Source organism: Sus scrofa, chromosome 17, assembly GCF_000003025.6.
Source record: "Sus scrofa isolate TJ Tabasco breed Duroc chromosome 17, Sscrofa11.1, whole genome shotgun sequence".
NCBI classification, from domain to species: Eukaryota; Metazoa; Chordata; class Mammalia; order Artiodactyla; family Suidae; genus Sus; species Sus scrofa.
The window spans coordinates 36,847,568-36,870,846 of record NC_010459.5 but is presented as its reverse complement, the minus strand read 5'-3'; the positions used below and the strand labels follow the sequence as shown (position 1 = coordinate 36,870,846).

Sequence of the window (23,279 nt, the reverse complement as noted above, 5' to 3'; positions counted from 1 at the left end):
CATTTGGACTGTGCCCCTCAACGTTTAACATGTGATGATGGGAAAGTTGGATTCTAGGCCCTGTGTGATTTTCATCTTGGGCAGAAGAGAGCATTTGGAGTTTGGGAGGGAAAGGCAGAGATATGGGAAGAAAAGTCTTATTCATTGTCATGTTTGTTCCCTAGGGTACTGGATGAAGTAATCCTGGGTTTTGCTGCTTCATCACGTGTATTATTAATTTTTATGTCCCCAGTAAGTAGTGCTTTTCCTAGTCATAAACATACAATGAAACTCCTATTTGCAGGAATCGAAGACAAGTGATTATTTTTCTTTTGCATGAAAACAAGTTATTTATTGGTGAGATGATTACAGAAGTGCACCAAATCCTTGGATTCTTGCTTTTCTTGCACTTGTTCAGGGTGATGTTGGTGAAATTCCAAAGCATAGTTGACATGTTTAGAACACTGACTTTACTTAGTTCCTTAATTAAAAGGACTTTTTCCAGAGTATTTCATAGAGTTTATATAGTGTTTTTGCTTTCATTCTGGAGCATTCCTGGCTTCAGGTGCTGAGTTTAGTTTGCTGCCTGAAAATCCTTCTGTGGGGAGATAAAAGACAGCTAATTATACCCTTAAATACATAGGCTGGCTGCAGGCACAGGCTGAGGCAGCCAGTGTACTCCATCCTCCAGATCACACTTGCTTCAAAGACAGGGATATGGAACAAGTCAGGCTGATGGGAGCCCCACAGGTTATTTCTGGATGATTGTCATTTGAGTTATTCTAGAAAGAAGTGGAGGGTGAAGTTCCTGATAGTTGGGGACTCCCAGTGCAGAGCCAAAATAGAGCCTACCCCCAATAGAGCCAGGAGATGGATTCTGGTCTCATCGTTTGGACCACTGCGAAAGCTAGCACTGTCCTTAGATGTTCAATAACTATAACTTTGTTGTTGCTTAAGCCAGTTTTGGTTGAGTTTTTTGTCACTTGTAACTGAAACACAGTTGGTAATAATCTGATCCAGTCCCTTAACTCAGATCTGACCAAGGAGGCTAAGTGGTGTGCCCAGGCCACTCATTGTTACAGCGCATAAGAGTAGGAAGTAGAAAACCAACACCGAGGCAAAAATAGGGATGTACAACTTCTGAGGTTTTGAGCCAACATGAAAGAAGGTGATGTTTTCCTGGTCAGATTGCATACTTATTAAGCACGTTGTCAAAAATGGAATATATGAGAGTTCCCGTCATGGTGCAGTGGAAACGCATCCGACTAGGAACCATGAGGTTGTGGGTTTGATCCCTGACGTTGCTCAGTGGGTTAAGGATCTGGCGTTGTTGTGAGCTGTGGTGTAGGTCACAGATGTGGCTCGGATCCCATGTTGCTATGGCTGTGGTGTAGGCTGGCAGCTGTAGCTCTGATTTGACCTCTAGCCTGGGAGCCTCCATAAGCCATGGGTACAGCCCTAAAAAGCCAAAAAAAAAAAAGCCAAAAAAACCCAAAAAACAAAAAACAAACAAACAAAAAACCAACCCAACTAGTATCCATGAGGGGGCAGGTACTATCCCTGGCTCCGATCAGTGGATTAAGGATCTGGCGTTGCCATGAGCTGTGGTGTAGGTTGCAGATGTGGTTGAGATCCCGAGTTGCTGTGGCTGTGGTATAGGCTGGCAACTGTAGCTCCGATTCAACCCTTAGCCTCGGAACTTCCATATGCCACAGTTATGGCCCTAAAAAGCAAAAAAAAAAAAAAAATATATATATATAAATACAAATAAATAAAAGAATGACGGAGATTCTAAATTTCTTTACTCTCTCATGTATCTTCCCTAGTTCTACCCTTCATCTCTCCCTGTTTTCCTGGTGGCAGATTTTCATAAAAATCCCATTCTTTTAACTTTTTCAGGAAATAAATTCTCTTTTCAATTTTTTTCTGGGTATAGGGCCAGATAGATAGGAAGAAGGGGAAATTTGAGTCAGAGTGGCAGAGAATGAAAGACTCCAACAGTCACAGGTGACAGTGTGGATGAGTCAGCTATATGTAGTGGGGATCTTTCCAATCTCAGGGTTAGAATTTGTATGGTGACTAAAGGTTCAGTAGACGATGAATCTGCCTAGGAAGGAGTGGGGAGGCTGGATGAAGCTGGCAGGGCAGCCCAAAACAAACTGTGTTTTGAGGATTGAAGTACAGAGTGGGCTTTAGTATGAAAGAAAAATGTTTACAGTTCTTTCTCTTACCGATTTAAGCACTTGAACCTCGACATTGTTTAGAGAGTTTGAGTCTGGTCCTGGTGGAATATTCCATAGATTTACATTTTCTGAAATAAAGAAGGAGCATCTTATGATACAAGTTGAAAGAAACAATGACTATATGCTGGCTTGTTTTAGCCACAGTCAACGGGAGGTTATCTCTGGGCAGTGAATCTCTCCCCTGCCCGTTCAACAGAGAGATTTAAGACAATGCCTCTCCCCATCTTTTGTGTGTGTGAGGATAAGTTCTTAAGAAACCTGGAACTGGGAATCTGATGGATATTATTTGTATATTTCTCTGTGTTTACCAAGAGATATTCTGGCATGTCTGCCCTCACTGCCTTAAGAAACCAGAAGAATTAAGCCCCACTGTTTTGATTTCATTTGCAATACATTGAACCCTTTTTGAGTTCATCATGAGTTTGTGCAGATGGCATTTTGCATTATCATATCTCTTGATGGTCATAAGGGTTATGAAGACTCAGACTCTTGAAGACTCTTGAATTTCTCAAACCCAAGTATCTGTGTGACTAGGTGACCTGGTCCATGTTTCCTCTGAGTGAGCATGATGCTGTTCGCTAGACCCCTAGTGGCCTGGTTTCATATGGACCTGTGGAAGAGACATTTTTATTTGGTTGTCATGTTTTGCCACCTCAAGATGCTGAAATCCCTATCAAAAACCAAAAAAAAGTGTTTTTCAAAGGATACTCTGCTCACTGCTGTGGCACGTTCTGTAGTGCAGTTTCTCATCCTTGTACCTTTCTTGTGACACTGACTCTTGCAAGTGTTCATGTTATTAGTTCCACATACCAGTAACGGTTGATAGTAATTTCTTCAGAACTGAAGACAGCACATTTTCCACCTCGCCCATCTGGAAGAGACGGGTGGAACATTTTTATCAGTACATCTGCTAGTCCCACAGTTATTCCTCATATCAGGGAAAGTAGTCTTGGGAGTGTCTGTACATGTGGACTTTTTTTCCGGCGGAAGAAATCTGGTACTGGATAACGCTATGTGTGGTGGTCTCTATCCCTCAAAGGCCTCTAATTCTTTGAGGATTTTCAAAGGCCTTCAGTAGTTTTTGATGCTTGAGTGGCTTCCTTGACCAGCATTTATCAGGCTCCTGTTATGTTCCAGGCCTTGCTGTCAGCACAGTAGCCAAATGTTCTCAGGCCAAGTGAGAATTCAGTATTCTGGGGAGAGTGCATTGTGCCTCCTTTGGATCCATTCTGAATCCCTCCCTGATCTGGCCCTCCTTGCTGGTGCTCTGTTTGCCTCCCTTCTTTTGCATTCCTTTCAACATGCCTGTGAATCTCTGCTGCCTTCCCTTTGCACATCCTGTCCCCTGTACCTGGCTACACTTTTGCTGTCTGGTAAACTCCTGCTTCTCCTTCAGGGCTAAATTCAGCCATCATTTTCTCAGTGAACCCACAGTCTGCCTCCTATTTCTTGCTTTCACCACCCTGTCTTCTTCATGCTCAATTGACAGCTATTTGCATGAATGTCTGTCTTCCCTGTAGTTACATGAGGTTAGGGTTCTTGCCTTCTATGATCCTTCCCTGGTACAGAGTGTGGCCTAACACATAGTAGATGGTACAGATGAGATGAAGCAACCCTGAGCTTACAGCAACTCCCAGAGTCTTCCTCTTGATTGACTCCCCCTTATCTCAGGGTCGATACATGGTGCACAGACATAAAGTTGTTCACCTCTGGGTGCCCACTGTGTGCCTCCACTCAGCATGTGGTTACCAGAGTCTTAATGATGTGGCCTATTAAGGTTTTAATCACTCCCTATTCTCCCACTGAAACTGGAGTGTCTCATGCCTGGAGTCTGGGACCTCATTCCTGTCTCATGTTGCACATTTAGGGCCAGACACATAGTGGTGCTCACTAAATGTTTGTTGAATGAACTTATGAACATGTGGAAGAGCAAATGTATTTTCTTTTCTTCTTTTTTGGCTGTCCCATGGCATATGGAGTTCCTGGGCCAGGGATCAGATCCAAGGTACAGTTGCAACCTATGCCGCAGTTGTTGCAACACTGGATTCTTAACCCTCTGTCCCAGGCCAGGGATTGAACCTGCTTTCTGGTGAATCAGAGATGCCACTGATCCTGTTTCACCACAGCGGAAACTCCCGAATGTCTTACATGTGGGGATGGTTGGTGAATCTTTTGTAAGTGTCCATGTCTCTTTTTGGAGCCTGGTCGCTGAGTCCCACCCTCACTCTCCCACTCCCCCATCTCCCAGGTCTCTCTGGGGCTCCATGTGCTCACTCTGTAGAACTTGGGCTGTAAACCTCTGATGGGAAGTGTGAGGCCACGGGAGGCTGGATACGCTTCTCAGAAACTCCCGTGAGCCAAGGCAAAATTAGAATTTAGATCATGTTTTCATCCTTCCTCAAGACTTCTTGGTGTATTGGAATCACCCAACACTAAAAAAGCACAGACTCCAGGCCTTCCTTCAGGTCACTGATGGAGTACGGGACTCCCGCAATGATCTTGGGGAACCCCTCCCAGAAAGAACCTGGGTTTAGAGCCTGCCATCCTGCTCCATATTGTGCCTTTGATCTCATCTGCGTTTGCAGAGTCCCTATTTCACTGAGGGCCTGGTTTTAAAATGCTTTCTCACCAATCAGAGATACATATTTAAAAATCAAATCGACTTACAGCCTCAGGTGGGGCCGCATTGTGTTTAAACCTGTCAGGAAACAAAATGCAAGGAAAAGTTATTTTCAGGTAAAAAATATTAACCAATTCTAAATTAGATTTTAGGTATTAGCTCAGTTGCTTCTTATATCCACATATAAAATGTTAAATACAGAGGAGAAAGCAAATTTAAAGGTAAATAACAGTATATGAGTAAAACTTGTGATTTCCTTGTAAAATTATCCGAGTATTTCCCATGAGCCTTTTCCATTGCTCTTCTCATGTGATTTGAATTGGGTTCTTGGTATTGCTTCCTAAACTGATAAATGTCAAGAGGAATTTGTAGACAGTACCTCACAATGTTGACGTCTGCTCTCATTTTGTCTTTTAAAATCTTGCATGCATGGGAGACTATCAGCTCCTGCATTAATATAAAATAAGCATGAGTTAAAAAATAATACCTTCACCAAGCTACTCAGCAAGCATTTCACATTGTAATATGACCAGCAAGGTCCCCGGTGAGGATGGAGCGGAGACTACTGGGTCTCAGGAGACAACCTGTTTATTCTCCCCTTGAGGCAGAGCCTGCCAGCCTGCTTCATCTCCTTCTGGGGACACCCAGGCACCCTGGCCTCAGGGTTTTGGTACTAGCTCCCCCTGCAGAATACTCTTTTTTCCATGTGACCTCTGTTCCTGTTAGTTCCTCCTCACAACTCAGTCCTGATTTGTTACTCAGCACTCACCGTCTCTCCAATGGCAAAGTTCCTGCCATCCTTTTTCAGGGCAACCCAGTAGGTGACGTGGATCTTGTTGCCTGGCTGGTGGTTGTAGACTACGTTAGTGATGGTTGCAGCCAGGTTATTCATCTGTTGTAAAGAAGTTACCATTTAGAGGTGGAGAGGAGGAAGGACTGCAGGATGTTGCATCCTGAGATATCCAGGCATTGCTCAGTTCATTTCTTTAAATATTTATCGATCCTGTATTATGCATTGGACACCCTGCTGGGTGCTGACACAGCCGATATGACCACATAGACACTATCTAATTCCAGACATTTCCCTTTATCTCATTTCCTTTCTCGGAAGGACAGTGAGGCATATAACACAGAAACGCATTTTCTGTTGCTCCTTATCCAGTTTAAAACAAGTTTCTTTCAGTGCTCTTGTGGCAGATTTGCACTTGATAATTTGGGGAGACTGTTAAGGAAATGTTGTACATTGCTGAAAGAGAGCCTGCCGCAAAGAAAGTGCTCAGTAGTTATGATTTTATTGTAACCACTGCTTTCTACCACTTTTGGGGTGGGGAGCAAACGAATACTTCAAATGTAGTTAAACCTACTCCCTTGCACATGCTGCTTCTCTCACTTGGGTCACCTGTAAAATGGGGCCAAGAAGCCCTGCCTCCCAGTGCTGTGACAGCATTTCCTCAGATCTTTCTCTAGAAAAATGTTCCAGAACCCACTTGCATTTCTACCTTCTCGCTTAGAGATTGCTGAGACTAGACTTAAGCAAATAGGAGAGTGGAGGGGCCACGTGGATGAGGCTTACCATGACAGAGCTCTGCTTGGCACTTTGAGCGACAATTTGCTTGAGCATTTCGCCAGAAAAAGTTAGGGAGATGTTGGCATTTTTGGGATCTGGAGGAAGGAGTCTTCCAGGCACAGGGGATGTATTTTGCCTAAAATGGGCCTAGAGAGAGAACAACAGAAAAAAAAAAAAAAAAAAAAAAAAAAAAAGTCCCTGGTATTGTGTGAGACTCCCATCAATTTCAATGTCTTTGGAGGCCTGGCTGTGACATTGAGAAATGAAGTGGCCCCGTGTAAGCACCACTGTGGACGAGCATGAAGGCAAAGTCAGTTGACCTCCTTGACTCCCTGTTGCAGGACTGGCTGGGGAGATGGGGTTTATGGAGACTGGAGAGAGGAGTCCCTTACAGAGGAGGAAGCATTGTCCCCTCCAGCTGATTAGCCCTGAAACAGTGCAGCTCAGGCCCCCACACCTCTGATTTCCCAAAAGAAGCCACACATCTTCATTTTTTAGGGGAATTCCTCCACTTAAGTGTTGCTTTAAGTAGCGTGTGTATGCATGCTTATACTTAACTCAGAGTTCCTACTTTTCTTTACATGCTCTCCCAGCCTTAGAATGATTTTCTTGTTAGGCAAGCTCAAGGCTCATTTGTGAAATCTGTCGTAGAATGCTGGCCTCCATTGACTGCTTCCTCTTCCTTTCATGTGCATTGTGCCCTCTGTTCATAAAATGCAAACTCCTCATGGCAGGAAATTTGGAAAGTTCAGAGAAGTATGAAAAAGGTAAAAGAGATTCTGACATCATTGGTATTTCACCTTATTTTCTCTGCTTGCATACTTAATACCATTTTTATTTTGCTTTAAAAAATTAATAGTACCTTCATATGGATTTCTGTGTATCATTACAAACTTTGTAAGCATTTCTAATAATCTCATATTTTCCTTTTAGTTTGTTCCCAGGTTATCCTAGTTAATGATTTTTTCTTATCATTAAAATCTGTTTGTGGTTAAATATATCTGCACCTGTATGAATGGAGTCCCACGAATAGAGTTAAGTTGGTCCAAAACCTTGCCTGTCTTCAGTCCTCCTCATGTTCTAGGTTTGCATTCCCCTAGTGGTTGAGATGGGTGGATGGGGGAGTTGGCACTTTTTGTTTTCTGTTGAATGTCTTTTTGTTTTTAGGGCCACACCCAAGGCACATGAAAGTTCCCAGGCTAGGGGTTGAATCGGAGCTGTAGCTGCCAGCCTATGCCACAGCCACACCAGATCTGAGCGAGCCATGTCTGTGACCTACACCACAGCTCAGGGCAAAGCCGGATCCTTAATCCATTGAGCGAGGCCAGGGATTGAACCCTCATCCTCATAGATAGTAGTCGGGTTCATTAACCACTGAGCCATGATGGGAACTCCAGTGTTGAATGTCTAACCTGCGCTGGGCACATACCACCTTGTCAAGAAGTGGTTGTCATCATTGGAATACCTCACGGACTTGGTACATTAGACTTAAATGGAAGGGAAAACATGGCTGACCCCTATGTTAGGTGCTTAGGTGTTGGGTAAAAGCCTGGGAGCTTCAAACCATGGTAAAGGTCTGGGGATCCAGGGAGGGATGAAGGCTGATTTGACATGTATCTGGAGTGTATTTGGTCAGTTCAGGGAGTCTCCAGCCTTCCCACAGAATCCATCATAAGCACAAAGAACACTTACACAGTAGAAGATTGAAAGACCTTCTGCAGAAATCCTGGAGCTTTCAACATGGTAGTTGAACAAGCCAGTAGCTGCAGTTGAGAAGAAAAGAGAGCATGTAGAGACCCCCTGCCCTCCCCCGATGGGTGTTATGCCCTGGGCTCTTTGCCTTGCAGATGGGAGACCAGTGTGGACCCTGCCCTCTCCCTCAGTCCCAGGCAGGAAACTGGTGCCTTACTGGCTTTCTCACGTGTATCTAGGAAGAGGCTGTGGAGAGGAAGGTGACACGACCACATGACACTGTCCTGATGTGCCAATTTCTCCAGGGGGAGAAAAAAGTCTTGCTGCCCAGGCCCCATATTTCATCTACTCTGGGACATGGGAAATGTCAACAGTTTCCTGCCAGGACTGTCTTGGTGGCTGCGTCCCACTACTCCATCCTATTAACTTACATCAGGGGACAATCGGAGGGAATTTCTCTTCTCAGCCTCCTTGGGGTGAGGGTGCTCCTTGCTCAAACTCCACACTGTGTACTTTGCAAACCATTTGGGACTGTGGAGCTACCACAGACTCCAAAGGGGTGCTTTGTCCTATTATGTCCCAGAGAATGAGTCACAGTGGCTCAGTGAAGCAGGTAAGTTGCCACATTTTCTGCCTGGGTTCTGGGAAGTGCATGGTGTTGCAGCTCACAGCCCCATTCTCTCCCGCCTGTCACCTAATAGAGTCCCACAGGAGCTTTGGCCACCTCTCTCCATCGACCTGGGCAGCCCCAGAGAGGTCGGGTGTTTATACTCACAGTTTTTGCATTCGTTGACATCACTGAGCTCAATGTCACACGATTTTGATTCTTTGATCTGTTAAAAAGCTCATCTGTTAGTTCTGCTAAGGAAGTGCAGCAGGCCTGTCCTCCTTACCCCTCCTCCTATTCTCTTTCCCTGTCCTCCTTCCCTTCTCCCTGTCCTATTTCCTGGCCTCCTTTTCAGTAGAACTCATCCTCCCCCATTCCCTCCCTAACCTGAGGCATTGTCCTATTCTTTTGCTTGGGTATTTGGGGTCAAAGGGGAGGTTGCTTCCCCAGAATCAGGACTCCTGAAAGCCTGATGTCTCCCTCTGAGTTTCTGCCAGCTTCAGACCTTATCTGAGGAAAGGGCTTCTTCCTATGACATAGGCATCGACTTCTAAGGTCGTACCCACCCCTTTCCCACAACTTACATTCTTGCTCATAGTTACTGTCAACAATTGAGAAACGGTGTCTTCCAAGGTCAGGGGCAAAGAGACAGGCAGAGATTCTGTGATCCTGGGAAAGATACATGTAGAGAACCATGTGATTCTCACATTTCTGGTATTGCCCAAACATAGAAAATTCATCCATTGATCAACCAATGGCAGTGCTGTCCTGCTGTTTAATTTGTGCCCTGAGCTCTTTCACTTTCACTTTTAGTCATTAAGGCAGATGCACGGATACCTGGGAAAATTACAAAGCCAGACATCTGGCCCAGCAATCCCACATGGAGGAATTTATCCTTCAGATACCATGACATTGCTAAACTGACTTGTCTGGGACCTTATTCACTGTAGTTGAGTACAAGGGTCAATAACTGGAAAAAACAACTATTCCTTGATAAGGAATAGTTAAATAAATTATAGTACAGATGTACTATATTGGGGTGTTAGTGGCCGTTGTAAAAATAGCTATGAAATATGAAAAAGTTTTATATTCTGCTGCAACCAATTCCAAGCAATTTTTAGAAATACGAACAGAATCCAGAAAAAACTCTGTAATATCTTTCCATCTATGTGTTTACATGCACACATTTGTTGCCTATGCAGCTAATGTCTTTGAAAGCAGTGGTAAAGACTGGATCCTTTGGTTGCTTCCAGGGAGGGTAATTAGCCAGCTGGTGTAAATGGGTGAGAGGGAGACTTTCACTGGTAAGGTTTTTTGGCATCTTTTGAATTTTGATCTGGGTGAACACGTTGCTTATGCAGAAAAACAGAACTGAGTAAAAAGGAAGCTTGGCAGGGAGAATGCAGGCAAAGTAAGGAAAGGCAATTCTCAGACATAGTAGGCTGTTCCTAAGCAGAGGCCCCTCTAGGCTTCCTCTCATTGGTCATTCAAACCATTGGCTTGGCTGAGTTTGTCTCCAAGGGTGGTATCAGCAGGGGAAATTCTGACACATGGGCCAGTTGATCTAGAAAATGAGAAAAATGGTCTCACATACCCCTTCACTAACTGCATGTTTACTTCCTTGACTTCGATGTCCTTGTCCTGCACTTGGAGGTCCACACATTGGGTGTTGTTTGTGGAAATTCCAATTTTGAGAATTACTTCGCTGTGCACTTGAAATCCAAGTATTCCAATTACGGGTCCAGCTAGGCTGTGGAGAGCAAGATGCAGGTGAAACCAGGACTGGTTGCAAGATGTCACTCAACCAAAGCAATAGGTATTTTAGGAATTGGCCTCATATATTTGTCTGGGTTATTTGAAGTGAGGGAAAGTTGGGTGTTTTCCAGTGGGTGCCCCAAAGTTGGCCATTCCGCTGTACATAGGATTCAGAGCCTGGCTCATGGGAGGCATTCAGTAAATATTGTCTTTTTTTTGTGTGTGTGTGGTTGGTTTTTAGGGCCTCACCCTCAGCGTTTGGAAGTTCCCAGGCTAGTAGAAATCAGAGCCTGTGCCACAGTTCACAGCAACACCAGATCCTTAACCCATTGAGCAAGACCAGGGATTGAACCCATGTTTCTCATGGATACTAGTCAAGTTCGTTATCACTGAGCCACAGTGGGAACACCCAGGACCACTTTCTTGATGAGGTTGCCAGGAGGCTTCAGCGAGTTCAGAGTGCCTCAGATAAGGGCCTGGCGGGAGCTCGATCCCTGATAGGTATCGGGGCTGTGTGTCTAAGAAATCTTCTCCCCAGGGTGGATTCCTTTGCCCCTCTCCTGCCTTTCTGTGTGCTCTGGGCCTACACTGTTAACCTCTTCTTTCCCCAGAGTGAGTTGATGCCCACCAAGGACAGGGACCACCTGTCTTTAGTCTTCCTTTTATGCCCAGTACAGTATCTTCACAGAGTGGCATTTATTAAGTACCCTTGAAGTGGGTGAATGAATGTATGCATGTTTAAATCTGTAGCTTCCTGAGGGCATTTTAATCCTCTCTGTCTCCCCCAGCTGCCTAGCAGTGTTTGTATGGAGTAGGCTGATTCTCCTTGGAGAGTTCAGATTATTTGGAAGGTTTATTTCCCTTAAGACCCAGTGTATATGTTGGTATGAAATGAATTCTCTGTGGTTTCTCTCTTCATTTGTCTATAAAACTGTGCAGATTGCATGTGGAAATCTGGATTTCTGGCTTTGTTTATACTCTTTGAGAATGGGGCACCATGGTGTCATTCTGCTGCCTTGCTCCTCTGGGCGGGAGAAAGGCAGCTGTGCCTGGTGTCCCCTTTCTACTCCATCTTCAGCCATCCTTCCTTACTCTTTGTTGTCTCTGCTTAGCCCTTGGACACTGGATCTTAAGTCACTCGTCCAGGCCATCCCAGTTGACTGATTCAGAAACAGGCTCACCCTTCTCCACCTATGAAGGCAGTAGTCTTGGCAAAGACAAGGATCCCGTCGTCTGTCATGGTTGACGTCATGTTCTCCACAGTCACTTTTTCAACCTTTAATCTGAAAAGTGATAACATCAAATGTAGGTGTCAGTCCTGGCTCAAAGAATCGATCTGGGCAGGAGGAGAAATAACTTTGGAGCAGGCAGTTAACAACCTACCAACCCATCCATCTCTTGGACTCTCCTGCCCATCTAGGTTTTTGTTTTTGGTGGGTTTTTTTTTTGGCTTTTTAGATGCGCACCTGTGGCATATGGACGTTCCCAGGCTAGGGGTCAAATCAGAGCTGTAGACACTGGCCTACACCACAGCCATAGCAGTGCCAGATCTGAGTGCATCTGTAACCTACACCACAGCTCATGGCAATGCCAGGGATTGAACCTGCATCCTCATGGATTCTAGTCAGATTCGTTTCCTCTGAACCACAATGGAAACTCCTGTTTTTTGTTTTTTTTTTTAAACAATATTATAGCTCCACCTCCTGGGGCGGCTCCACAGACTCCATTGTGGCCCTCAAAAAGGTGGCCTAATTTAAGTTCAAGAAATATTGATCATATTTCCCCAGAAAGGACAGCTTTTCAGCACAGTCAGAATATTGCTTCATGAAAATACAGTTGCCCCTTTCCATGGGATTGTTGGAGGTTGAACGTTGGTGTCGCCAGACAACAGCTTTCTTCTTGTGTCAGACATTAGGGTCAGAGAAACACTTACCCTACCAAGAGATTTTCCACGTTGACATTTCCCAGCAGGCTCTTGAGGCCGTTGTTGATGCCTTCTGGTGCCACGCTGTTTAGTATGCCCTCAGTGGATTCTTTGTTGCTGTCCAAGAGACCAGTGCTGTCGACGGCTTCTTTTACAGGATTCTTCTCTGCACTGGTGAGTGGTGGTCTGCCCAGAGCTTCTTGGCTCATGGATGTCAGGTCACTGACAGCATCAGTGCCTCCTGAGAGCAATGGTGCCGAGTACTTTGGGGATTTTTTGCCATTCTCCTGGCCTAGGATACCACCAAGGCCACCAGCAAGGCCACCACTAAGGCCACCAGCAAGGCCACCACCTCCAAGGATACCAAGGGATGCAGTCCCCTTGCCCAGGATACCACCGAGGCCACCACCAAGGCCACCACTAAGGCCACCAGCAAGGCCACCACCTCCAAGGATACCAAGGGATGCAGTCCCCTTGCTCAGGGTACCACCAAGGCCACCAGCAAGGCCACCACCTCCAAGGATACCAAGGGGTGCAGTCCCCTTGCTGAGGGTACCACCAAGGCCACCAACAAGGCCACCACCTCCAAGGATACCAAGGGATGAAGTCCCCTTGCTCAGGGTACCACCAAGGCCACCAACAAGGCCACCACCTCCAAGGATACCAAGGGATGAAGTCCCCTTGCCCAGGATACCACCAAGGCCACCACCTCCAGAGAGACTGAGGAGTGAAGTGATGTCTAACACAGACAGCAGGTCAGAGTTGGACACTGTGGATATTGCTTCCCCCAGCACACCAGCCAGATTGACCTCCTCACACATCAGTGTCTTCTCTATTTTCTGGGGCAGGATGGCATTCAAATCTGAAAAGGGTCAAGAGACACGGTCCTGCTGCTGGCTGCCCAGCTAGTTCAGCCAGAAGAACCTTTCCAGCTGGAAGCTAGCACCTTTGAATTGTGGGGCCCATCGGCACTGTATGTCATGCCTTCCTAAAATATCAATCCCTCCCCACCACAAGGACTGTCTGGTGTTCCAGAAATATACCTGTCTTAAGACTTAACATTTATTAGCACCTACCCGAGGCCAACCAATATGCTGTTGAGTATGTTAAAAAAAACCTCTAAAGCAATTTGGGCATGGCATGAAAGTACCTAGTTTAGCTTTTGAGCCTACTAGCCCAGAGTATATATAGTCTAGGCTCTGCCCTCTGAAGGCTGAGTGGCCTAGGGCCTAGGGTCTTCTCTTTCCTGAGCCTGTCTTGAGCCCAGGGATGCGTGATGGAACAGCGTGCGTCACTGGGTACAGGACAAATGAGTGACTGCTGATGTTAAGTGCTGAGTAGGGCAGGACACTGCTGGGGAAGTGGTGGTGCTGCTGACAGATCTGAATCTCCTGTTCTCCATCCATGTGATTCTGTGCAAGTCCCTTCCCTTCTCTAGGCCTCATTTTCCTCTTGTAGGTCATTGGGAGGTCCTGTCACCTTTGACAAGCTCCCTCTACTAGGAGAACCCCTGCATCAGCTCTCATCCTCCTACAGCATTGTTATCATCAGTGTGGAGGAGGTGCTAAGCATATCTTTGTCTCCACACTGGAGGTGAGCAGGGCAGGGGGAAGTGGAATCTTAGAAGATGGTGAGGAAGGGAAAGAGGGTCAAGAGCCAACTTGGAGAGCCGTGAAGTCATGTGGTCCCATCCTGCTGTGTCACTTTCAATGAGCTGAGGAAGGAGTTCAGAAGAAGAGCAATTACACCTGGATGGTGCTCACCTTGCCCACTTCAGTGAAGAATTAGACAGAGGGACAACATTCCTGGCCAAGGAGAGTAGCAGGAGGAAGTCCACTAGTACCAGCTCATGTCAAGCTGATGGACCATGGGCCTGGAGCCTTGCCGCTGCTTCCTGTGCCCAGGGCTCTGTACTCTGGAGAGGCTTCACCTGGGTAGGGTGTTGTGGACACACTCCCATCCTAGTTTAATGTTCTAGAGAATCTCTCTCTCTCTCTCTTTTTTTTGGTCTTTTTGCCATTTCTTGAGCCACTCCCGTGGCATATGGAGATTCCCAGGCTAGGGGTCGAATCGGAGCTGTAGCCACCAGCCTATGCCAGAGCCACAGCAATGCGGGATCCGAGCTGCGTCTGCAAACTACACCACAGTTCATGGCAACACTGGATCCTTAACCCACTGAGCAAGGCCAGGAATCAAACCTGCAACCTCATGGTTCCTAGTCAGATTTGTTAACCACTGAGCCATACCAGGAACTCCTAGAGAATCTCTTATACACATGCATCAGGAGAGGCACACAGGGTGTTCAGGTCAGCATTGCTCAGAGTAGCACAAAATGCAATCCTGATCATATTACCAATGGCATTTTTCACAGGACTGGAACAAAGATTTTTTTAAAATTAAAAAATTAAAAAAAATTTGTATGGAAATACAAAAGATGCCAAATAGCCAAAACAATCTTGAGAAAGAAGAATGGAGCCAGAGGTTACTCCCTGAGCTCAGACTATACTGCAAAGCTACAGCCATCAAAACAGTATGGTGCTGGCACAAAAACAGACACACAAGAGAATTTCCTGGTACCCTAGCAATTAAGGATTCAGTGTTATCACTGTTGTGGTTTGGTTTTGATCCCTGGCCTGGGAACCTCCTCATGCCATGGGTGCAGCGAAAAAACCCCAACCACCCCCCTAAAACCAGATACCTAGATCAATGGAACAGGATAGAAAGCCCAGAAATAAACCCACACATCTATGGCCTATGACAAAGGAGGCAAGAGTGTACAATGAAGAGAAGACAGTTTCTGGAGTTCCTGTTGTGGCTCAGTGGAATTGAACCCAACTGGTATCAATGAGGACGTGGGTTCGATTCCCTGGCCTTGCTCAGTGGCTTAAGGATCCAGCATTTCTGTGAACTGTGGTGTAGGTTGCAGATGTGGCTCGGATTTAGCGTTGCTGTGGCTGTGGTGTAGGGCGACAGTGACAGCTCCAATTGGACCCCTAAGCCTGGGAACTTCCATATGCTGCAGGTGCGGCCCTAAAAAAAAGACAAAAGGGGAAAAAAAAAAGAGAAGACAGTCTCTTCAATAAGTGGTGCTGGGAAAACTGGACAGCTACATGTGAAAGAATGAAATTAGAATGTTCTCTTATACTATATACAAAAATAAGCTCAAAATGGATTAAAGACCTAAATGTAAGACCAGATACTATAAAACTCATAATGGAAAAAACATAGATATAACACTCTTTGACATAAATTGCAGCAATATTTTTTTTGGATCTATCTCCTAGAGTAATGGAACAAAGGGAAAAATGAACAAATGGGACCTAATTAAACTTGAAAGCACTTGCACAGCAAAGGAAACCATAAACAAAAGATGACCTGAATGGGAAAATATACTTGCAAACAGTGCTACTGACAAGGGATTAATTCCCCAAATATATGAACAATTTATGTAACAATATAAAAAAATTAAAAAATAGGTAGAAGAACTAAATAGACATTTTTCCAAAGAAGACATACAGATGGCCAACAGGAACATGAAAAGATGCTTCACATCACTAATTATTAGAGAAATGCAAATAAAAACTGCCAGTCAGGTAGTTTGGTCAGAATGGCTATCATTAAAAAGTCTTCAAATAATAAATGCTGGAGAGGGTGTGGAGAAAAGGGAACCCTCCTGCACAATTGGTGGGAATGTAGATTGGTACAGCCACTTTGGAGAACAGTATGGAGGTTCCTTAAACAGCTAAAAATAGGGAGTTCCTGGGTGGTGTAGTGGTTAGCACTTGGTGCTTTTATCACTGCAGCCCAGGTTCAATCCCTAGTCTGGGAACCTAGATCCTGTATCAGGCTGCTGCATGCTGTACCTAAAAAACAAAACAAAACAAAACAACAACAAAAAAACACACACAAAAAACTTGAAACCAAAAATAAAACTAAAAATGGAGTTGCCATATTGATCCAGCAAACCCATTCCTGGGAACATATCTGGAAAAGACAAAACTCTAATTTGAAAAAATACATGCACCCCAATGTTCATAGCAGCACTTTTTACAATAGTCAAGACATAGAAGCAACCTAAGTGTTCATTGACAGATGAATGGATAAAGCAGATATGGTATATATATATATACAGATATATATACATATGTATACACACAGTGGAATATTACTCAGCCATAAAAAGAATGAAATAATGCTGTTTGCAACAATGTGGATGGACCTAGAGATTATTATACTAAGTGTATAAATAACTCAAAGAGAAAAATGCCTTATCATATCACTTTATGTGGAATCCAAAAAAACTGATATAAAGAACTTATTTGCAAAACATATAGACTAATAGACATAGGAAACAAATTTAGGGTTACCAAAGGGGAAAGTGGGGGTGGGATAATTTAGGGATTTGGGATTAACAAGATACACACTACTATATATAAATAGGTAGACAAAAAGAACTTACTGTATAGCATAGGAAACTACATTCAGTATCTTAATAATAAACCATAATGGAAAGGAATATGAACAAAATACACGTGTAACTAAGTCCTTTTGCTGTACACCTGAAACTTTGTACATCAACTACAATTAAAAAAATAAAGTCAAATAGATGCATAAATTGCTGAGGACTCATCAGGTACATTATTTTATTTTATATTTTTGTCTTTTTAGAGCTGCACCCATGGCATATGGAAGTTCCCAGGCTAGGAGTCGAATTGGAGCTGCAGCTGCCGGCCTGTGCCACAGCTACAGTGACTCTCAGGATCCGAGCCGTGTCTGCGACCTACACCACAACTCACGGCAACTCCAGATCCTTAACCCACTGAGTAAGGCTAGGGATTGAACCCTCATCCTCATGGATACTAGTCAGGTTTGTTACCACTGAGCCACGATGGGAACTCATCAGGCACATTATTGCAGTGAAAGTGAACGGAGAAGTATTTCTCATTACAACATGGATGAATCACCTCAGAAACATAAGTTTGAGATCTAATGCAAACAGGTCACCTTTAGAAAACTTCATAGCATGTAGTGTACATTTTTGTATTGAGAAGGAATATTTAAATATCATAAAATATAAAGAAATGGCAAAAAAAAGGAGAAGAGCTCCCTGGTGGCCTAGTGGTTAAGGATCTGACGTCACTGCTGTGACTCGGGTCACTGCTGTGTGGGTTTGATTCCTGACCTGAGGATTTCCACATGCTGTGGGTGTGGCCAAAAAAAAAAAAAAAAGAAAAGAAAAGAAAAGAAAAAAGAAACGGCAGAAGAAAAATAATCAGGCCAGAGGCCTCCTCAGGAGGGGAGGTAGAGGGAGGTAGAGGGAAGGGGATGCAGCTCAGTGAGAGCCTAGGAGTCTTCAGCCCTGTGGGCCATTTTACTGCTTAATCTCCGTGGTGGGTGCAAGGGTCTTAGCTACATGTATCTTTTAAGGCGTTTGTATGTCTGACAATGAAATTAACAGCTGCCACCACCAAATCACTGTTTGATGGGTTACAACTGTCATTTGTACTGCTGTCTGAGTTTTTCTCAGGCCCCCACTACACAAGACCATCTGTGGGTGGGGCCCAGGCACCTGTTTTGGTAACAAGCCCCAAATGTGATGCCAGTATCACCTCCTGTTTGAGAACCACCTGTTTAGAAGGTGTAACCAGCCTTTGGGCTTGGAAATGAAAAGCACGGTGTAAGGGGGTGGAAAGTCAAGAAGGGGTGCAGGTGAAACATTTTTTACTTACACGCATCGAGTTTGCTGCTGGACAGGAAGTACTTGGCCACAGGTGGACACTTGGCTCCTGCGGTCCTATCTGGAGAGCCTTTTGGGATTGAACCTCTCCGACTCACTCTTGAGAGTGGCCCATTGGCAGGGGGGTTAAAGTGGAGCTCAGAGGGTATACTGACATAATGTACTCCCGGCCGTGGAAATATGTTGCCAGGTAGGGTCCCTATGTCAGATGCTCTTGCCTGGATGGCTAGCATGATGGCCAAGGCCCACAGGGTCAGCATCTTGTGGCCGATATCTGCAAAGAAGGGCTTCGTCAGGCATCACATTTCCAATGGACCATAGGGCCACCAGGATGTTTGTATTGGATGTACACATACAAGGGTCTTAGCTCTTGTAGGAAGGTACCATTCCCATTGCCAATATAGTAGCCTGTACACTGGACTCAAGGGACAACCTTCTGACACATGGTAATATCTTGAGGCAGGGCCCCCTTTTCTACATCTTTTTCATTTTGCACAAAGGCACCTATGGACTGCTGGCACCCTTGGAGTACAGGCGAAGCCCTGCCCAATGGCCTTAACTGTAGGACCCCACATCCTCCTGCCAGTCTACTAGACTCAGATATCCTTGCAGTGATCCGAGTCACCAGCTGGAGAGCTCAAGCGTTTTGAAAGATCCAGCTGCAAATGTTGTCACTCCAGTGGTGGTCAAGGTCTCACCTTGCTTTCAGTCAACTAATATATAGCAGTGTCCTTGTTGGTGTGAGTATATCGTGTCCCAGTCCCTTTGTGGAGTGTCGATGGACATCATCTGCTCTAAACTCTGCACAATGCTGAGAGGGAAGGCCTGGGTCCTCCTTTTGAGTCAGTGAAACTTGTGGTACAGATCAGGCAATACACTTACCTATGCCCATAGTCTACCCCCAGCTGGCAGTTTGGTCTGGTCAGGACTAAACCACCCAAGGACTCAGTCCCAGGCTTGGCACCCTCCAGACATTTGGTCATTGGGCCATCCTGGCATTTTAGCTCAGTTCACAGAGGCCAGAGCCACCTCCCTGTGAGTGAGACCATCTCAGGATTTCTCTTTTTAAAGCCCATTCTGAGAGAACACTGGCTTGGCCAGTCTACACTATTATATTGGTGGCAAGCATGATACAGCAAGCTTACCTGTGTGTGGATTCAATGATTGAGTTAACCTATTCATCCACTTCTGTGTCCTCTCCTGTGTGCAGGGCACTGCCTGGGTGGTTCTACTGACCTCAGGACATGTGGCATCTTCCTCTTGGCTGAGTTGAGCAGCCATAGCTGTTGTGAATGTGTAAGCTGTGTAAATCTCAACTCTACTTCTGGGGAGGTGTCCATATATATCTACATATTGAGTACCAGTCAATGTTCATACTGGTCAGTGTGCTAAGCGCTTCATCCGCAACAGCTTACATAATCCTCCCAGCAAATCCAGGCACTAGACAGCATTGTCACCCTTTGCAGCTCAAGAGCCTTAGTACTAATGAGAAGGCATGGCGCTGGGTCTGGACTCAGGCAGGAAAGCCCTGTTTAACTCTGAGCTCAGACGTGTGACCCAGTGAAGATCACTTCCCTCCCCTAGAGTTTAGATTCCTCTGTTACCATGATTCTCTGTCTTTCTCTTGCTAATGTTTTGGGTATCATGGAGGTTTGTGTCTTAGAGCATTTCCCTTCAGTGAAGCAAGCAGACTTTGGAGTTGCCCTCTATTTGGATTTTTTTCTTTGTTTAGAGCCTCACCTGTGACATGTGGAAGTTCCCAGGCTAGGGGTCAAATCAGTGCTACAGCTGCCAGCCTACACCACAACCACAGCAACATCAGATCTGAGGTGCGTCTGCAACTGACACCACAGCTTACAGCAGCACTGGATCCTTAACCCACTGAGCAAGGCCAGGGATCGAACCCCCATTCTCATGGATACTATCGGGTTTGTTAACCACTGAGCCACGGCAGGAATTCCTTTATTGGATTTCTTAATCAATCCAGTCTACTAAAATCAGGTTTGCTCTTGCCACGTGTAGGTGTTGCCCAGGTCAAGCTGCTGGCTATTTACCGACACCATGGGAAGAACTGCTATTGCAGAAATATTGAGAAGGACATAATGGGAAACCAATGATAATCTTTCACATTGAATAAATTTGGTTTTGAAAAACTTAACACATTATTTTTTTTACTTTACCCTCATCTGTGAGAAATTGGAATTAGTATCTCAGGAGACATAAGTGTCCTGTGAGGAAAAAATAATAAAATTCTGTGCTTGTGACTCAGTCCATGAAAATATTATTAGACATTGTCTTGAGTGGAGCCTGTTGATAATCCTAATAATAAATTGCCCATTTAAAAAAAAAAGTAGTTGCATAACAGGCCATTGTTAACACCTACGGTGCCAGGCAGAGTGCTGTGCATTTCAACAGGGAAGGGATGTGGCTAAAGAGGTTCTAAATGTAAAACCCAAGTTATCTATCCTGTCACGAACTGTCCTGTGCTTATTTCCACCCCAGAGTTTCGACCTTTTCTTTTGCATATTTGTTCAGCGAGTTCTTACCTTGCCCGGCGTCGATGGTTCGAGGTGATGGGGAAAAGTTAGGAAGCTGCCTCTCCTCCTTCCCTTGCCTCCGAACTGTCAGAGGGAAGACTCCACCCCATTTTTATAGTCCAGTGTCTCTCGGAAAAGTTGTCAGACACGGAGGAACACGATCCAAGTGTGCTGATAAGAGGGGCGTGGTATAGGCTGCTTCCAAGATCAGCACCTCCTAATGGTTTTGATATTTGTCAATGTCTTTCTTTTTTTTTTTTTGTCTTTTTTGCTATTTCTTTGGGCCGCTCCTGCGGCATATGGAGGTTCCTATGCTAGGGGTCGAATCGGAGCTGTAGCCACCGGCCTACGCCAGAGCCACAGCAACGCGGGATCCGAGCCGCGTCTGCAGCCTACACCACAGCTCACGGCAACGCCGGATCGTTAACCTACTGAGCAAGGGCAGGGACTGAACCCGCAACCTCATGGTTCCTAGTCGGATTCGTTAACCACTGTGCCACGACGGGAACTCCGTCAATGTCTTTCTGAGCGCTGTTCAGGGTTCTTGGAATTCTTTTGGAGAGGGCAGGCAGGCCAAGTATCTGTCCCCTTCTTATTTTCAACCTTCACAGGCCTGTTAATCTTTGAGCCTTGTGGTTGCTGGGTGAATGGCAGAGTAGAGGTGTCTGTCACTGTGGCAGATGCCAATCCACTGTGAGCCCTGTGTTGCCAGTGCTGGCCCTGGTATAGTCTTCACTCAGCACTGAGTGACCAGTACCCCCCGCCCCTCCATTGTCAGCCCATGAGTGACTGAGGAGGCAGAGTCTGGGCACTGGAGTTAGGAAGTTCTGGGTTCAGATCCTGGCATGCCACTAGTCAGCTCTATGCCCTTTGAGTCACTTAACCTCTCTGAGCTTCCATCATCCTCTTTTGTTTAATTCTTCTACAGGCTACCGGGGCTACCAGGTGATTGACTCAAGTCTCTCTTGGTGGGGAGATTTTAATTTACTGAGGCCAGCAGATGTTAATGAGGTAATTCAAGGTGCCCAGTTCTTTTTTTTGAGGGCCTAGTGACGAAAGGGAACAGACCTTAGTTCTGAGAGGGAACACGGGGCTCCCCTCAGTATGTGACGTGAGAGTTGATGTCTGAAGGATGAGAGGCATCATTTAGGCGCTTGTTGATTGGCCTGTGGAACAACATCCAAGGTAGAGGGAAGAGTGTTCTCAGGCTCTGTAGGGAGTAGGCTTTGGGGGGTTTGGGAATGGGTTGTTGGGAAGAGTAGAGGAACAGATAAAAAGCTTAGCACAGAAGTTGATACAAAATCAATCTCTAATGAATGAGTCTGGGTTAAGAATTCAGTAACTGGATTAGATGGTCCCTGTTTATTGGGTATAATCAGCCCTCAAGCCACATGAAATTCCTGCATACTCTTTTAGTACTAATTGCCTCTTATGTGCCCTGCACTGGGCAGTCCTTTTTCTCCCTGACATTCTCATCCCATCTGATGCATCATGATAAAGGGCACTGGGTCCACCTGAGCTGAGTAGAAGCCTCAGAGTGAACCCTCTCCTGAAGATTCTCTGTTGGCCTCTAGAGGCCTCTGAGAATTTCCCCGTAAAGGACCTGTGGGCTCTTGTTCATTCCTGCATTGCCACAAATCTGTATTGTACCAGGCACTCTTCCTAGAGGAGGGAGGCTGGAATACCTCCCAGACACGGTCCCGGCCCTAGTGGAGCTGATGGTCCAGTGGGAGAGGCTGACATCCCCACCGATGAGTGGATGATCATGTATCAAGCTCTGCGGGAAGGGGAGCTGGTTCTGGGAGTTGCACCGGCTGGATTTGGGCACAGCATCTGAAGGTTCTCTGGGGAGTTCTTATGGCAGCCATGGGCCTGGTCCTGTCCTCTATTCCTGGCATTCCTGAGTTCAGAGGAAACTGGATGTCCCTGCAGACCTCATTATCCCCTGGGTGGATTGTTAAAAGTTTTAATACCTAGATGCTTCCTTCCCCAGCTCTTAAATACTTTAAGAAGTAAGGGTCGAGGTGAATAAATTTGTTTTAAAAGGCCTTAAGAGGTGGTCCAGGCATGTGGCCCAGGTTTGAGAACCACTAGTCCAGTCCATTCCACATCCTTGTTTTTTGCAGGTAAGAGCACTGAGCTCTAGAGAGAGGCAGTCATGTGCCTCAGGATGCCAAGGGGTCCAGCTAATTTAGAATTTGAGCTCAAATCTTCTTACTAGATATCAAATTATCTGCCTCAAACTCACTTTTTCTTTCTGTAGGGAGCTGGGGAAATGGGATCATTAGTGAATTCTTTCCTGTCCCTGAAGTGAAGTGTGATTCCTTCAGTGACACTTGGCATGTGTTCAATTTGGTGGTGTCCCCGAGCACTTTCTCTGTGCCGGGTGCCACAACTGCTGTGGGAATCAGGCAGTGGAGAAAACACACAAGTTCTCCTTCACAGAGTTCACACCTTAGTGGGGGACCCTGATAAAAGGTTTCTTTCTTTCTTTCTTTCTTTCTCTCTCTCTCTCTCTCTCTCTCTCTCTCTCTCTCTTTTTCTTTCTTTCATCTTTTTTTCTTTTGAGGGCCCCACCTGCGGCATATGGAAGTTCCCAGGCTAGGGGTCGAATTGGA

At 45.5% G+C, this 23,279-nt stretch overlaps 2 protein-coding genes across 3 annotated transcripts; both read right to left on the bottom strand.

Moving 5' to 3' along the window:
• On the bottom strand, positions 310-12,702 carry LOC102162701 (vomeromodulin-like). 2 transcript variants are annotated; one of them, XM_005672842.3, is made up of 13 exons: positions 12,397-12,702; positions 11,645-11,746; positions 10,303-10,458; positions 9,293-9,377; positions 8,877-8,934; positions 8,102-8,172; positions 6,416-6,556; positions 5,612-5,734; positions 5,222-5,289; positions 4,890-4,920; positions 3,033-3,093; positions 2,211-2,290; positions 310-577 (listed from the first exon to the last, which is right to left on the bottom strand). In XM_005672842.3, the coding sequence occupies exons 1-13, from the start codon at positions 12,594-12,596 to the stop codon at positions 554-556; spliced, it is 1,200 nt and encodes a 399-aa protein (XP_005672899.3). In that variant the 5' UTR covers positions 12,597-12,702; the 3' UTR covers positions 310-553. The 2 variants fall into 2 exon arrangements, with proteins under 2 accessions (XP_005672899.3, XP_020933456.1); XM_021077797.1 differs by lacking the exons at positions 310-577; positions 2,211-2,290; positions 3,033-3,093 and having other exon boundaries at positions 4,457-5,289.
• LOC110257390 (vomeromodulin-like) lies at positions 12,602-22,428 on the bottom strand. Its single transcript, XM_021077691.1, has 5 exons — positions 22,347-22,428; positions 20,671-20,745; positions 18,117-18,398; positions 12,752-13,249; positions 12,602-12,609 (listed from the first exon to the last, which is right to left on the bottom strand). Exons 1-5 carry the CDS (start codon positions 22,426-22,428, stop codon positions 12,602-12,604), a joined length of 945 nt encoding a protein of 314 aa, XP_020933350.1.

Bases quoted from the DNA above. Each gene is read 5' to 3' on its own strand.
- LOC102162701 (XM_021077797.1), bottom strand. From the start codon at position 12,596: ATGAGCCAAGAAGCTCTGGGCAGACCACCACTCACCAGTGCAGAGAAG. The intron at 8,173-8,876 runs GTGAGTATAAAC...TCTCAACTGCAG, and splicing joins TGTCAACGAATGCAAAAACT to CTACTGGCTTGTTCAACTAC. The intron at 6,557-8,101 runs GTAAGTGTTCTT...TTCTCTCTCTAG, and splicing joins GTCTTTCAATCTTCTACTGT to GCCCATTTTAGGCAAAATAC.
- LOC110257390 (XM_021077691.1), bottom strand. From the start codon at position 22,428: ATGATCATCCACTCATCGGTGGGGATGTCAGCCTCTCCCACTGGACCA. The intron at 20,746-22,346 runs GTATTCCAGCCT...TCCCTCTGACAG, and splicing joins GCCGGGACCGTGTCTGGGAG to TTCGGAGGCAAGGGAAGGAG. The intron at 13,250-18,116 runs GTAAGTAAAAAA...GACCCTTTTCAG, and splicing joins CAGCAGCAAACTCGATGCGT to ATTTGAATGCCATCCTGCCC.